Genomic DNA, 17120 nt, shown 5'->3' with positions numbered 1-17120 from the left:
TCGATGTAAACACAATATCACTTTTTTGATGAGCTATTTTGAGTACAATAAATTTGAACTGTGCCAATGCTGGGAGAAAAAATTTAAAAGAACGGAGCGAACAGTAGCTTCCTGCTCCGCTGACTAGAAACAGTAGGACGACACTCTCCCGGCTGGAGGAGAGCGCTTGCGCTCGCACTCAGTTGGCGCCCGCCCTCCTGCTTTTTCTCTAGCCGCCCTTTCCTCTATCTTTCGCGCTCTAGCCACCCGGGAAGGCCTGCCCAGCGTAGCTGGGCTCTGATTGGCTGCTTTGAAAGTCTACGGGCTACCCGATTGGTGAATCCGGGGCCCTTTAGCGCGGTGAGTTTGAAACTGCTCGCACTTGGCTTCAAAGCTGGCTCTTGGAAGTTGGGCGGAGAGCGACGCGGTTATTGTAGCTGCCGCTGCGGCCGCCGCGGAATAATAAGCCGGGTACAGTGGCTGGGGTCAGGGTCGTGTCTAGGGGACGGCCCGGGGGCCTCGGAGGGCGAGTATTGAGGAACGGGGTCCTCTAAGAAGGCCGGACTGGGGGGCAGGGATCTGCGCGGGGCTCGGCTGGGCCTCGGGGGGCGGTGGGCAGGGCCTTCGCCTGGGCCTGGGCGTGTGAGCCACACTGGGCTGGCTTTAGAGGGAGGCTATGGGAGCCCAGCCTGGCGGGGTTAGGCGGCGTGCGGGTGGGGGTTCGGGGCTGCAGTCATGAGTCGAGGTCGGCTGTTCTCAGGAACTGTCTGAAGAGGCTTTCGGGTCTTGATTGAAGCAAAATCCGCTCCCCCACGCTGAGCGCCTGCGGAGTGGCAGGCTCTTTCCTGGGCCCGGCCCCTGCGCGCCCTGCCATCCTGCCTCGGGGGTGGGAAAGCGGGACCGCACCTGGGCCAGGTACAGGCGCGGGTCCCTAGAGCCAGGCCGCCCAGAGAAACCGATCCCGGAACTCGTGGGCCTTCTCGGGCTTGCTCTGCCCACGACCCCGGCCCACCTGGAGCTGTTAAGAACACTCAGCCCAGGCACTTAACTCTCATGAGCAGTGTAGTGCAGTTTTTTTTCATTTAAAAAGATACATCTCTGCTTCTTTCTGGATTGATTTTTCTTTGAAGATGAATGTGAGAAATAGAACTTAAAGGTCTACTCCGAGTGTGCTTTATAAATGATTTTATCATCAGTGATGAGTGTTAGAAAAATCTAGGTAATTATGCCTGGAGTTCTGACGTTTCATTGGCAAACTTCAGAGGAAGTCTTGAACTTCTGGTTGTCAGCTCTTTTTTTTTTTTTAAACCCATTCATTGTGATTCAAGTATACAGTTTTTCTGCTTAGTCCTTGACATTGTGTAGGTTATAATTAGAATTGTATCTGTGGAATTGTACTTTTCATTCTTTTGTTTTAGGGTGCTTAAGTGATATTTCCTACTGTTGGAAAAAGTACCTTGAAAATCTTGAGCATGTTTGTGACCTCAGCAAGCAGAGGAAAAAGATTAAAATTGTCACGTGGGCAACTGTAAACACTTAAAATGTTTCTGTCGCTTTAAACAAAATTTTCCTAATGAACAGTCTGAACACATTTTAGGCAACTGTAAACACTTAAAATGTTTCTGTCGCTTTAAACAAAATTTTCCTAATGAACAGTCTGAACACATTTTAGTTCTGTCCTCATAACTTTAAAAAATAGTGTTTTGAATAAAATTAGGAATATCATAAAGCGGTATAAATTTGTTGAAATATTTGGGTATAACTTTGGCACACGCAGGTACTACTTTAAAGTGTCACAAAAAGGGAACGTAATTCTGGTTTTTGTTTAGAAAGAATAGACAAGTTGATACCTGAATTTGAGGGTTATTTTGATTGGAAGAAGCTAAATACTACACTAGTATAGAATATACACGTTTCCAATGTCTCAGGAGTCAAGAAGGATGGAAAGTTATTGTAGGAGTCCTTACCCTTGTAAATATTGTTTGAATGTAATTAATATTTGTGGAATACTTATGCTGCAGTAGGCACTGTGGAAAATGCTTTACATATAGTGTTTCATTAATGCTTAAAACTACTCGAGTTAGTGGCTCGTAATTAAGTCAGTTTTTCCTTCATTTTAGGATCTGCTATACCCATTGACTAACTATGGAAGATTATACCAAAATAGAGAAAATTGGAGAAGGTGAGTGGTTTTAGTAAAATAAATTTTTTGGAATGATTTAACAATGCTACAACTTCTGTAATATGAACACATTTAAATATTTATTAAAATTCAACCATTAAGATGTCTTGTAGTACCAGTGTGCATTAACATATGTTCTTTACTTAATAAACGCAAATTTGTTCACATTTCAAGAGAATCGAAATTACCGAATCCCTAATGACCCTTCCCCTCACCCCCATAGTCTTACAGTCTTCTGATACTAAACACTTATAGTAGTACTTGTATTTTGAAGACACTATTGATAACTTGCACATGTGTTGAGGGGCAGAGGTTAGGGCTGCAGAATTATACTAACTTCATAATATATTTTTAGTCTCTTTCATTTATTTTTAGGATGATAAATATTTTTATCCAGACTTTATAGACTGGTTACAATAATTGACTTAACCTAATTTTATTTAGTTACCCTAAGTATAAATGACCTGTCATATGTACATGTTTAAGCTATTCTAAAATTATAACTTGTGTATATAATCATTCCCTTTCTGTGGTACTTGAAGGAATGTTTAGATCTATATATGGCACAAATGAGGGGTATATCCCTTCGCCTGTTCCTCGACTCCAGCAGAACATTCTCAATTCTCCAGGTACAAAATAATTTGCTAATAGAATCCAGTTTATATAGGTTCTGCCAGAAGAAAATTCTCAACTATATTTTTAATGTGATCAAAGACCCCACATGACAGGAAATAGTGAAAAACAAGGGGGAATACTGGAGGGAATTTAGTGGAATAGGAGTGACAAGTTAGTGTGGTGTTCGATTGGAGGTGTGTGTGTGTGTGTGTGTGTGTGTGTGTATATATATATATATATATATTTTTTTTTTAAAATCACTTAAATACCTCATACCCATTCTGCTAAACAAATTTTGCTGCTGAATTAAAAATATGTGATTAGTTATGTCTAATGCTTTGTAGTGTGTTTCTTAAATTCCCAGAGAATTTGTGTTGATTTTAGTTTGGCATAAAAAGAGACCTTCTTAAAGTATAAATATATTTTTCTTTAAGATGATAGAACTCCAAACATACAGGAGACTACAGATTTGACTTCTGAGAAAAGTACTTTAATTGCTACTATAAATAGGAGCAGTTAAAAGAATGTAATTTTAAATTTAATCCATTACATACATGTAAATCATAAGACTCCCATTCTTTATTTCTAGCAGTGTGACAGTGGTAAACCCTCTTAACTTTTCTGGATCTCAGTTTCTGCCTCTGCAAATGGTGATAATTGGACTTAACATGAAAGATATGATTCAACTGAACAATATTATGGAAGGCATTTGTTATGAGTGCTTTAACTCAGAAAACCTTCAAATGTTTATCGTTTGAACATTGTATTATTACTATGAACACTGTCTCCAAAACTGTCTCTTTAGCAGCTTCATCTAATGCCACTCAACTCTAATTTGGATTTCTGTGATGTCCTCAAATGTATCCTGTGATTTGGCCTATGAGTTTTGGCAATGGCTGTTCTTTCTACCTGGAGGCCAGTCTCTACTGGCTTCATTTTTTATCTCCTCCTCTAGTCCAAGAGCATTTTGTAGTTCCCTTTGCATCATGCTTAATATCCATTTTAATTATTATGCCATAGGATCCTTGAGGGCTGGGGTTTTTGTCTTGTTCACAACTGTTTGCCCACTGCCTATCAGTACTGCCCAACCCACAGGAGATAGCCAAATAGATACTAGTAACATCTGTTTTCCTGGTTTGTTGTTCTGAACACTGTTGTTTCTTTTCCTGGCTTGCATTGTCGTTTCTACTCCAATGCCTGATTGTTTTGGATTATGTGCTGGGTATTGTTTTGGAAAAAGGAACTTTTGGAAATAAATGGAGGCATACATGATCCACACAGAATTTTCTTTTGGTTCTGCCAGGTATCTGGTTAAAGTCTAGTATTAAAATACTACTTTAAAAGTTATATTTTTTCCCCTCAACTTTTCATTTTGAACATCTCCAAATCTATATTGAAAGATTTACGCAATGAACCTGTAATATTTTTACCAAGATGTTGGTGTTTTGTCATGTTTACTTTATTATCTGTATGTATGTTAGCATTATTTTTTATTTTTTTCATTGACATTCTGATTTAGAACAGTCTCTGCCTTTTATCTCACTTGACAGTGAGTCTTGACAGCCTAATTCATTTCTTAAATACATCCAGACTTTACTATTTTAAATATTACAAAAATTGTTCTCTGGTTTCTTCTGAATTACAGAAATCTGAGTGTTGTGATACTAATCTTTGAACTCCTTCCTGTCTTAAGAAAATGTCTTTTTGGATCATAGAGTAGCTGTATCCATGATGGTGGAACCTTACCTGGCATTTCGTAGGCATTTGATAAATACTTGCTTAATGAAGGTTTGCTGCTTAAGGGCCTCCATAACTTGATCATATCCTACATATTTTTCTTTTGTTTCTTTTTGTTTCCTGGGATAAATCTTCCATTAGATTTAGACTGATCTCCTTCTAGGCTTACCTGTGTTAATGATTTTTGCCTCCTTAGTTATTTATACTTAGTTAAATACACTAGAGTATTTCTATCTTTAGAATTCTTAGTTCATTTTGGAGCATATGCCATGTATTTCAAAAATAATTTTGGATGATTAACCAATAGAATAGTTCTGCTTTGTTTAACCCCTCTTCCAGTAGTTCAGTGAGAAGTGATATTATCTCTAAAATTCAACACATTGAGTGTTGGCCACTGGTTAATTGTTAATTCTAAAAATTATTTAGGATTAGATGAGATTGTACACTTGAGGGAGAAGAAAGGATGCTAGAAAAAAAATTAGTTCTGAACTTACCATTAACTGCTTATGTGACTATATTATGCAAGTGACCAATTTTCCTGAGATCACTTAAACAGTATGCCAGATGATTGTGCTACTGGTTTACCTACTTTTTGTGTTTAATGAGAGCTGAATTTACATCCAAAAAAATGTAGATTTTGAGTATATGAAGGTTGCCTACTTTTAAGGATGGCTGTGAGGATTAAATATAGTCAATTCTCCTTTAATGTAGAGTAATTTTGGTTATCAAAAAGTTACACATTAATCCACAGTTTAATCAAAATAGTATAAAATGACTCATGTCAGTTTATAGTTTTAAAATGACACCAGTATTTAATAAAACATAGACTTTTGTATAGAGGTTCTGTCAAAAAAATTAAGCTGAAGTAGCATCAATTTGCTACTGCTCAAACTGCTTAATATTCTAACTAAGCAGTTGGTAATTTGTTGGTTGTTAGCCTTTTTTTAAATATTGCTACCTTCAGAGAAACTCATAAAAGCTATAGAAGAGGCCTTCTTCCTAGAACAGTGCACTCTGATCACTTTTGAAGTTAAACCAATGCCATGGAAAGCAAGCTATTCAGCAAAATTTTGTGTGTACTTAAGGGGTTCAGGACCTCCCTAAACTCCAACTCGAGTTTAAAAAGACTTATCTAGGGAATTCAGCCACGTATATGACGCATTTTAGCCAGTCTTCTCCCTTATTGCCATTTCATTCCCTGTATCCACCTCCTCCCTCCCTGCTATCCCTTATAATTGATATTGTTGCTCATTACCTGAAGCCCATATATCGAAATCAGTATTTTCATCAACTTGCAAATGGGTGTGAGGCTTTCCTAATATGTAGTACATACAATGTGCTTTATTAGGTTTAATACAGAAACACCTGGTCTTTTTTCTCCATTCTTTTGAGAATGAGGACTGTTGACTGTATTTTGAGATACAGATAAAAGTGTTTTGAAAAGCATAAAGCGCTCTACAGTATTTTCTGAAAGTGTCATAATGACTCTTATCAGTAATATTTCTTGAGCCCAAATTTTTACACTATATTTTATGCCTACTTTGTTGCAGGGTAGGATATTGACAGAAGGTTAATTTTAATTTGCAAATGATCTATTTTGTTCTGTAAAATATGCTGGAACATTAATGGTAATTTAGATGTATAGAAAACTTGTGATGACTACATGAATTTTATTTTTAAGCCATACAGATTGTAGTTACTCTCAATTTCTTTTTGGAAGCAATGAGGGTATGAGTAAGATACTTCCCATATGGCCACACCAGACATTTCTATCATGTGACCCTTATGGGATTCAATGATCTTAAAATCCTTTAGTTTGACCAGATACGGTGGCTCACGCCTGTAATCTCAGCACTTTGGGATGGCGAGGCAGGTAGATTGCTTGAGCTCACGAGTTCCATACCAGCCTGGCATCATGGTGAAACCCCATCTCTACCAAAAAGACAAAAATTAGCCGAGTGTGGTGGCATGTGCCTGTAGTCCCAGCTACTTGGGAGGCTGCCGTGGGAGGATCCGTTGAGCCCGGGAGGTGGAGGTTGTAGTGAGCCTTGATTGACCCACTGCACTCCAACCTGGACAAGAGAACAAGACCCTGCCATAAGAAAAAAAAAAAAAAGATCTTTAGTTTGTGGGGTGTGTCACACAGCATATTATTTACTTTGTTTCAGGTACCTATGGAGTTGTGTATAAGGGTAGACACAAAACTACAGGTCAAGTGGTAGCCATGAAAAAAATCAGACTAGAAAGTGAAGAGGAAGGGGTTCCTAGTACTGCAATTCGGGAAATTTCTCTATTAAAAGAACTTCGTCATCCAAATATAGTCAGGTATGTTATAATATCTGAATGTAAGCCATTTTCTGCATGCTATTTCAAATATAAATTTCAACTTGGAAATCTACATTTGCTTAATTTCTTGGTCTAGCCTTACTGAGTGTACTAGAACCCTATTTTTGTTAGTTGAGAATGCCACACATATGTAAAAGAGAACAGGCTGTTAAAGCAGGAACAGAGTTGGAGGAGCTTGGTGATGTAGATTAATATTTGGGCCCGGAAAAGCAAGGTAAATTGGCCATGGGAGTAAAGCCCTTTTCATAGAGCTTTGTCAACTTTCTCCTACTTGGGGAGCTCTAGTTCCTGAAGACCCTTTAGTTAGAGTCTTAAGAAAAGTAGCTAGGTCAAATGAAAAAGATTTTTTTCCCTTAAAGTATTTGCATTGGGTGTTTTTGGAGAGCTGTCTTCCTAACAGTCCAAGTTAAAATCTAATTGTACTTGGCTGGGGCTAGAGATTGGAAGTAGCTTTTAAGGTCAGACACCACTTTAAAATTTATTTGTATAATTCACTTCAATGAAAAAATAAGCTCTCAGCAAGTAGTAGCCAACCTAGATATGTTCTTTTTGAATACAGGCTCCTTATAAATAAGCACCTCCTGTACAAGGCTTAATTTTAAATAGTTGCCCTGAGATTCCTTTCTTAAATTTGAGTTTTGAGTCTCTTCCATTAGGGAAGCTACTACGTCTTCCCCAGTTTTTATTATAGCAACTGAAATTATGGAAGGAGTTTTATTTTGTGAAACAGAGGTCAAAAATGTTTGCTGGATTCTTCTCTCATATATTTTTTTTTCCCAGTCTTCAGGATGTGCTTATGCAGGATTCCAGGTTATATCTCATCTTTGAGTTTCTTTCCATGGATCTGAAGAAATACTTGGATTCTATCCCTCCTGGTCAGTACATGGATTCTTCACTTGTTAAGGTAAAAGCTTAACTAATTTTATTAATATTTATGCACTGTGGATATAAAGGGACTATATATAGAAGTCCCTGCATTTTGTGGGAATATGCTTGGAAAAAGTGTTAGAATAAGAAAAAGTATTTCATTTTTCTCCCTCATGGTTAGTTTATACGGGTTAGAGTTACCCATGTTATTACCAGATAGTGTTTCTAGTAAGTAAAAAGTAGTGCCTGAGATAACATAGAACTGGTAAGTATTGTTGGAAGCTAGGGTAGTCTGGTCTTTCTTTGGCTGTCAGATACATGTAAAACAAAGTAATGAAAGCCTAGGGCAGAGTGGTGGTTGTAGGTGTTTTATTCCAGTTTTGAATATGTTTTGGTCAATTTATTGTAGACATTTATTATATTTCAGTTAAATTATAAAATTGTATAGTTTTAAGTACTGAAGTATATAAAAGTGTCTTATTCTTGCACCGGTTCTACCAAACCACTCTGCAGAGGTAGCGCTGTTGTTAGTTTTATTTGTAATCTTATACTTGTATGTATGTTCACTTTGTATGTATATAAAGATTTTTTTTTTTACACAAGATGGACTTATTTGCATGTGTGTGTATATATATATATATACACATATTTTCCCGTTTTTGTGTAAAACATTATCAAGACGTAGATCTACCTATGTCTATTTACATTTTTGATATAATTATTTAAACCACTTCCATATTGATGAACATTTAAATTATTTTCCAACTTGGTTATTATTGCTCTTATTAACAGTACTACACTGAATGTCCTTATAGATATTTATCTTTGTATGCAACTTTACAGGATAAATTTTTAGAGTGGGAATGATGGATTGAAGATGTTTATTACATTTTGATAGATATTGCCGGTTGCCCTCTAAAAAACTTGTAGCAATTTACTCTTAAATACTCATGGTGTGTAATACTTATTGTTTTAGTACATCATTGCCAAAACTTGGTTTTATCAATCTTTTAACTATGTGAAAAAGGCATATTAAGATTGTTTTAATTTTCTATTTCATGACAATTTAACACTTCATATTTAGCTATTATAAACCGCCTATGCCTATTCTCTACTATATTTTCATTAGGATACGTTCTTTAACAATCTTGCATGACTTTTGGACTTTCTGCTTTTATGTGTTGCTTAAGTCTTCCTCACTCAAAGATCGAATGTATTAGAATAATACATGTCAGTATTTTTCTGGTAGTTTTAGTAAGTCCTGTCTTCCACGCATACTTTTTTTGTCTTAAATTCTGTATGGTTTAAGATTTATTTTGACTTAAAAACTGGGATACAGATTCAGCTTTATCTTTTTCCAAATGGCTAGCCAGTTGTTCTAACTGGTTTTATGTACAGGCAACAATGGTTTTACTTACAATTTTTCAGTTTTACAATGAAGCAGAAATGATGCACATTCACTAGAAACCATACTTCATTTACCCATACAACCATTCTGTTTTTTCACTTTCAGTACAGTATTCAATAAATAACGAGGTATTCAACACTTCCAACTATATGCTAATGTAAGTGTTTTGAGCACAATTAAGGTGGGCTATGCTTAGCTACGTTTGGTAGGTTAGGTGTGTTCAATGCATTTCGACAAGGTATTTTCAACTTAGAATGAGTTTATCCAGATGGAGCATCCGTTTTGTTTTGTTTTTTGAACACCACTTGTCCCTCTAAGATGGAGCATCTGTATTACTTTCCAATTTCAAACTGTAAGTCATTTTTCTGTGTACTTTGTTTTTGTAATATCCATGCTACTTCAGATGTCAATGACATTGTCTTTGGCAACAAATGTCTTGTAAAGCACTTTTCTCTGAACTAAGCAGCATTTTATGATAATTTTATCCATTGAAATATATAATCATAATAGCTTTGCCATCACTTTTAGAATCTAATTTTTTCAAGAAGGAAATGAATATGTAAAAATGAAAGAAAAGGCCAACTGTATTGAAGATACAAAATAGAGTTGGTAGCGGTATATAGAAGAAAAATCAAGAGGCTTCTGTGTAGAAAACCAATTTGTAATTTAAGGATCGGGGACCAACAATTTTTAAAGACTAAATGTGTTCACATGACTATAGATATGTCTATAAGGTGAAGATCCTTTTCTTAGGTATACAAATGTGATGTTGTATATAAATGGGCTTCCCACCCACAAATGCTTATTAGCCTAAAATGGCCTGAAAGCTCTAGTAATTATTTCTCTGCATCCTAATTTTTTGTCTTTGAAACAGATTATTTAGAAAATCATGTACTTTGCTTAAGTTTCTAACTTTTACTTGCTTTTTCCAGAGTTATTTATACCAAATCCTACAGGGGATTGTGTTTTGTCACTCTAGAAGAGTTCTTCACAGAGACTTAAAACCTCAAAATCTCTTGATTGATGACAAAGGAACAATTAAACTGGCTGATTTTGGCCTTGCCAGAGCTTTTGGAATACCTATTAGAGTATATACACATGAGGTAAGTGGAATAGTGGTTTTTGATGGCTTTTGAATGTGTGTGATTGCTGGATTATTTTCTGTATTTGTGAAAGTCAAGAAATAACTCAATAAAAGATATCTACTCTGTGCCAGTATCAATTTATTGCCTCTCAGCTCCAAGTTCATTGCATGCTATGTGAAAATGGAACTGAAGCCTTTAAGTATTTTTTCTTTACCAGCTGCTATGTTGTTAAGGTAGAGGGTACTAGAGGGACATGGCAGGAGGAAGGGGTTTTCCTAGCTACAGTTTTTACATTCTCATTATTTTTTACTTTATTTATTTACATCATTCCCATCCTTTGTTGTACTTTAATTCTTTATATTAAACTTTCCCCATTCAAATCACCACCTTGGTTTCTGTCTCCTGACTGAACCCTCCCTGATTATAGTCAGATTGATTCAAAGACAGGTTTTGTTCCTTAAGGTACATTATTTGTGATACATTTAGGAATTACTAACTATAATTTATGTTTGATCTGTGTTATATTGCTGACTTGGCATTTAGTGTTTCTGCAGAGAAGGGAACATTGTATAGTAAAGGATTATTGAAAAGCTGTCTTCTGTGGAGTTGTCTACCCTTGACCCAAAGACTGTCTCCAGATCAAAACTAGTAACAGTGCTCATGTAATTAGATGTCTTGGCTGTTTGTTAGCTCTTTTTATCATTTTTTTACATGGCTATATAAATAAACTAAGATTATTTTGTTTTCTTTGTCTTAAACAAATGCTATTGACCTCATTAGCTTTGTTCTAAGAGGCAATATTTTTACCATATGATAAATATACTAAAATGGTTGGTTAGTTCTAGATCACTAATAAGCTGTTGTTTGACTTATTCATGTTTTTTAAATTAAAAATCGTTTTTTATTGACACATTATTATACATATTTATGGGGTACAGTGTGATATTTGGATACATGTATGCAATGTGTATTGATTAAATTGGGGTAGTTAGCATATCCATTACCCCAAGCATTTATTATTTCTTTTTGTTGGGAACATTCAAAATTCTTTGTTCGGGCTATTTGAAAATTTACAGTAAATTATTGGTAACTGTAGTCAGCTTACAGTGCTATAGAACACTAGAGCTTATTTTTCCTATTGAGCTGTAATTGTATCTGTAAACCAACTTATCTCTATCTTCCTCGTCTAAGCCCTGACTAACCACTATTCCACTCTATGGCCATTAGATCAACTTTTTACGTTTTCAAATATGAGTGAAAACATGTGGTATTTATCCTTCTGTGCCTGGCTTATTTCATGGCTCATCCTTGTTGTCATAAATGACAGGATTTCATTCTTTTTATGGCTGAGTAGTATTCTAGTATTCCATTGTGTGCACGTGCATGTATGTGTGTGTACACTACATTTTCTGTATGTGTGTATGTATACACCACATTTTCTTTATCTGTTGATGGAAACATAGGTTGATTCTGTATCTTGACTATTGTGAATAATGCTTCAGTGAACATGGGAGTGCAGATATCTCTTTGACATAATTGATTTTATTTATTTTGGACATATACCCATAGCAGTGGGATTGCAAAATTATATGGTAGTTCTAGTTTGTAGTTTTTTGAGGATCCTCTAAACAGTTTTTCATGATGGCTCTACTAATTTAAGAGCCCACCAACAGTGCGTAAAAGTTGCCCTTTCTCTGCATCCTTGTCAGCATTTATTTTTTGTCTTTTGATGATAATTACTCTAACTGGGGTGTGATAGCTCATTGTGGTTTTGATTTGCATTTCCCTGATGAATAGTGATGTTGAGCACTTTTTCATATACTTGCTGGTCATTTGTATGTCTTTTGAGAAAGTTTTATTCAGATCGTTTGACCATTTTTAAAATTGGATTCTTACTATTTTTTTTTTATTCTGAATGTTAATTCTTTGTTGTATGAATGATTTGCAAGTAATTTCTCCCATTCTGCAAGTAGTCGCGTTATTCTGTTATTCTGTTCATTCTGTGGTTTCTTTTGCTGTGCAGAAGCTTTTTAGTTCGATATAATCCTGTTTGTCTATTTGTTCTTGCTGAGACAGGGTCTTTCTCTGTCACCCATGCTGGAATGCAGTGGCGTGAACAGGGCTTACTGCAATCTCAACCTCCTGGGCTCTAGTGATCCTCCCACGTCAGCCTCCTGAGTAATTGGGCCCATACACAGGCGTGCACCACCGTGCTAGGCTAGTTTTTAAATTTTTTAGAGACGGGGCTGTCAGCATATTTCCCAGACTGTTCTCGAACTCCTGGGCTCATGCAATCCTCCGCTTTGGCCTCCCAAAGTGTTGGGATTATAGGCATGAGCTGCTGCACCTGGCCTCATTTGTCTATTTTTGATATTGTTGCTTGAGCTTTTGAGGTCTTATCCATATGATTTTTGTCCAGATCAATATCAATAACAGTGTTTCCCCTGTTTTCTTCCAGTGGTTTCATAGTTTAAGGTCTTATTTAATCCATTTTGAGTTGATTTTTGTGTATGGTTAGATATAGGGGTTTAGTTTCATTGTTCTGCATATGGATTATCCAGTTTTTCTGGCACCTTTTATTGAAGAGATTGGCTTTTCCTTAGTGAATGTTCTTGTCATATTTCTCAAAAATGAGTTGACTGTAAATACATGGATTTATTTCTGGATTCTCTATTTTGTTCTGTTAGTCTATGCGTCTTTTTTAATGCTAATATCATGATGTTTTGGTTACTATAGCTTTGTAATACATTTTTGAAGTCAGGTGGTATGATGTCTTCAGCTTTGTTGTTTTTGCTCAGGATTCGTTTAGCTATTGTGGGTCTTTTTTTGGTTCTATATGAATTTTAGGATTTCTTTTTATTTCTGTGAAGAATGTCCTTGGTATTTTGATGGAGAGTGCACTGAATTTGTAGATTGCATTGGGTGGTAATATAGTCATTTTTATATTAATTCTTCCAGTTCATGAACATGGGATGTCCTTTCTTTTTTTGTATCTTCCTAAATTTTTTTCTTCAATGTTTTATAGTTTTTAGTGTAGAGATTATACATCTCCTTGGTTAAATTTATTCCTAGGATTTTTGTACCTATTGTACATTAGATTGCTTTCTTGATGTATTTTTCAGCTAGTTTGTTATTGGTGTATAGAAACTATTAATTTTTGTATGCTGATTTTGATTTTGTATACTGCAACTTTGTTAATCAGTTCTAAGAGTTTTTGGTGGAGTCTTTTAAGTTTTTCTATATATAAGATCATCTCTGCACACAGGGACAATTTGACTTCTTCCTTTGCAATTTGGATGCCCTTTACTTCTTTCTTGTGTTTCTTATTCATGTTATAATGGTACTGTTAGTACCATCTTAGCAAGTAAGCAGTACATGCACTTTGTTCAGTGTCACCCCAAATCTATTATCAATGGGTTTGGTTTTTCAGTGGGGGGAAGATAAGGCTGTATAACTCTTGATCTTTAGTGATTTGAAAAGCAAAAAAATATTTATTATGCTTTTATCTGTTTTGTCTTCTAATGAATAGAACTTAGAAATGAAATATTTATCTTCAATTTTGTGTACCTTTAATTGACTTAAACAATATTATTGGTGGCAGTCATACAACCTTTAAAGGACAGCCTTAATAAAAATATAAATGTTCAAGTGTAGGTAATTTTATGCACCACATTTATTCATTGTAAAAATTTGCTTTTTAATAGGTAGTAACACTCTGGTACAGATCTCCAGAAGTATTGCTGGGGTCAGCCCGTTACTCAACTCCAGTTGACATTTGGAGTATAGGCACCATATTTGCTGAACTAGCAACTAAGAAACCACTTTTCCATGGGGATTCAGAAATTGATCAACTCTTCAGGATTTTCAGGTAGCTATTAAAAACAGATAATAAAGGTAACATATATGTAACAATGAGATTACATTTATGCTTTAAGAAATTTTTGTTTCCCTGTTTTTTAGAGCTTTGGGCACTCCCAATAATGAAGTGTGGCCAGAAGTGGAATCTTTACAGGACTATAAGAATACATTTCCCAAATGGAAACCAGGAAGCCTAGCATCCCATGTCAAAAACTTGGATGAAAATGGCTTGGATTTGCTCTCGGTAAGGAGTGCCCTTGATACTGACTTTCAAATTATTGATGATTCTGAATATATTCAGTTCTTTCTTTTACCTAGAAAATAGGAAGAACACTAACATTTTTGAGCTAGGTGTCTGTTATGTACATTGTATTATACTAGCTTCATTTTAGATATCAGGAGGCACTAGTGGCTTTGAGAGGAGGATTTAGCATTAGTTTTTGTTTTTTATCTGACAGGTAGCTATGGACATTCTGAGGGAGAAGCCAGGATTAATACACATTTTTTTTTTTAAGTTGCTGAATTGTAGTGGCTCTCCTTTCTAGCATTTTTGTCACTACTGAGCCCTCTTAGTTTATGCTAGACGTAAGTGTTTTTCTTATTGGTTGATATTTTAAATTATTAAAGCCATCTTCTGAATAAGCTTTATTCGCACTTTGTACCTAGTTTCTCCATCAGAAGGATCTATTGCTATACCATTGTATACATTTTCTCATTGGTCTTCGGGTTACTTTCAGAGTGTAAAGACTCCTTATGCCACAAAATTAAGCTTAGATTTCCCCCAAATCAAACACTATAAATCAGATTCCTTAGTCTAGCCACAATTGACATATCTTGGAGTGGATAAATCTTTGTTGCTGGCATTGTTCTGTGCATCATAGCTTCTTTAGTGGCATGTCGTCACTGTCTTCTACTCTCTAGATGCCATTAGTATACTCTTCACAGTTAGGACAACCAAAAGTGTCTCCAGATATTGCCAACCGTCTCCTGATGGTCAAAGTCTATCCCAGTTGAGAACCATTATTGTAAATTAAACTTGGTTTCAAATTTGAGCTTTATTCCTTAGCTCTGTGAACTTGGACAAGTTACTTCCCTTCGAGCCTCAATGTCTTCATTTGTAAAATGACACTAATACCTACTTTTAGCTGTGGGAATTGAGTACCATGATTTATCCAAAGCAGTTTGTGTGGTGCTGGTTACATGAGAGTTCAGATGGTAACTAGTTAGTAAAATCTCTAGTGTGCTTGTTGATTTTATTTTATTTTAGTATTTCTTAAAGATCAAATTTAACATCAATCCTAAACTTTATGTAGCTTTTTCTGGTGCGTAAACTAACATACTAAGTTGTGTGACTATAATTGGTTTAGTGACTCATTTTTAGCTATTTTTATAACACATCATGCTGTGGGGGGTTTTATTTGGAACTTGTTGGAAGCTGCATCAGAAACTGCCATAGTTAATTGCCATTTCAAGAATGTTGTAAATAACTCAGGTGGCTGTTTAATTCTCAGTGTAAATATAATTAACTAGACATCTTTCCTATATTTGTGTCTCAGTTTTAAAGCTATTTCTGAATGCTTGAGTCTTACCATAATTGATAACAAAAAGAGGTTATTGAGAATATCTATGATTTACGGAGTAAGTTATTCTAGACCTCAAGGGTGAAATGTAGGGGAGGAGACATTTGTGTGTTAAACTAATGGAAATGCTCATTTAATAGATATTCACTGAAAGTATTAGTTTTGGTTTATTGCTAGAAAAGTTGAGGTTCTATGGAGATTTTGTAAAAAAATGGTTTATTTCCTAAATAAATATCTCTTTTTCTTTTTTCTCCCAGAAAATGTTAATCTATGATCCAGCCAAACGAATTTCTGGCAAAATGGCACTGAATCATCCATATTTTAATGATTTGGACAATCAGATTAAGAAGATGTAGCTTTCTGACAAAAAGTTTCCATATGTTATATCAACAGATAGTTTTGTTTTTATTGTTAACTCTTGTCTATTTTTGTCTTATATATATTTCTTTGTTATCAAACTTCAGCTGTACTTCGTCTTCTAATTTCAAAAGTATAACTTAAAAATGTAAATATTCTATATGAATTTAAATATAATTCTGTAAATGTGTGTAGGTCTCACTGTAACAACTATTTGTTACTATAATAAAACTATAATATTGATGTCAGGAATCAGGAAAAAATTTGAGTTGGCTTAAATCATCTCAGTCCTTATGGCAGTTTTATTTTCCTGTAGTTGGAACTACTAAAATTTAGGAAAATGCTAAGTTCAAGTTTCGTAATGCTTTGAAGTATTTTTATGCTCTGAATGTTTAAATGTTCTCATCAGTTTCTTGCCATGTTGTAACTATACAACCTGGCTAAAGATGAATATTTTTCTACTGGTATTTTAATTTTTGACCTAAATGTTTAAGCATTCGGAATGAGAAAACTATACAGATTTGAGAAATGATGCTAAATTTATAGGAGTTGTCAGTACTTAAAAAGCTAACATGAGAGCATGCCAAAATTTGCTAAGTCTTTCAAAGATCAAGGGCTGTCCGCAACAGGGAAGAACAGTTTTGAAAATTTATGAACTATCCTATTTTTAGGTAGGTTTTGAAAGCTTTTTGTCTAAGTGAATTCTTATGCCTTGGTCAGAGTAATAACTGAAGGAGTTGCTTATCTTGGCTTTCGAGTCTGAGTTTAAAACTACACATTTTGACATAGTGTTTATTAGTAGCCATCTAAAAAGGCTCTAATGTATATTTAACTAAAATTACTAGCTTTGGGAATTAAACTGTTTAACTAATAATGCTGCTCATTGTGATTCTTACCTATAAGCAGCCTAATTTGAATTATTTGCTGCAATCAAGAGAAGTGTACAATAGTTTTATTACTTTTTTAGTGTACTTCTGTCCTTTTTCCAACTATATCTCCTCTATTTTTCCTCCTCGTTAACGGGCTAGAATGTGCATTCCTGGGTTACTGATTTTTACACTCAATTGGATGTGTAATGAGGGATCTATCTAATCCATCTTGTCTTG

General features: G+C 35.3%; 1 protein-coding gene across 1 annotated transcript; it reads left to right on the top strand.

Annotated features, from left to right (window-relative positions):
* The first annotated feature begins 357 nt into the window (after nt 1-357).
* Nucleotides 358-16878, top strand: CDK1 (cyclin dependent kinase 1). Its single transcript, NM_001131814.1, is given in 8 exon segments — nt 358-450; nt 2100-2161; nt 6682-6838; nt 7640-7763; nt 10067-10237; nt 13924-14087; nt 14180-14321; nt 15915-16878. Coding segments are annotated over 7 exon segments (894 nt in total). The 5' UTR covers nt 358-450; nt 2100-2124; the 3' UTR covers nt 16014-16878.
* Nucleotides 16879-17120: the final 242 nt, after the last annotated feature.

The sequence above is a fragment of the Pongo abelii genome, chromosome 8, assembly GCF_028885655.2.
Source record: "Pongo abelii isolate AG06213 chromosome 8, NHGRI_mPonAbe1-v2.0_pri, whole genome shotgun sequence".
Lineage (NCBI taxonomy): Eukaryota > Metazoa > Chordata > Mammalia > Primates > Hominidae > Pongo > Pongo abelii.
The sequence above is the reverse complement of the archived record's forward strand: the minus strand, read 5'-3'. Positions and strand labels throughout refer to the sequence as shown.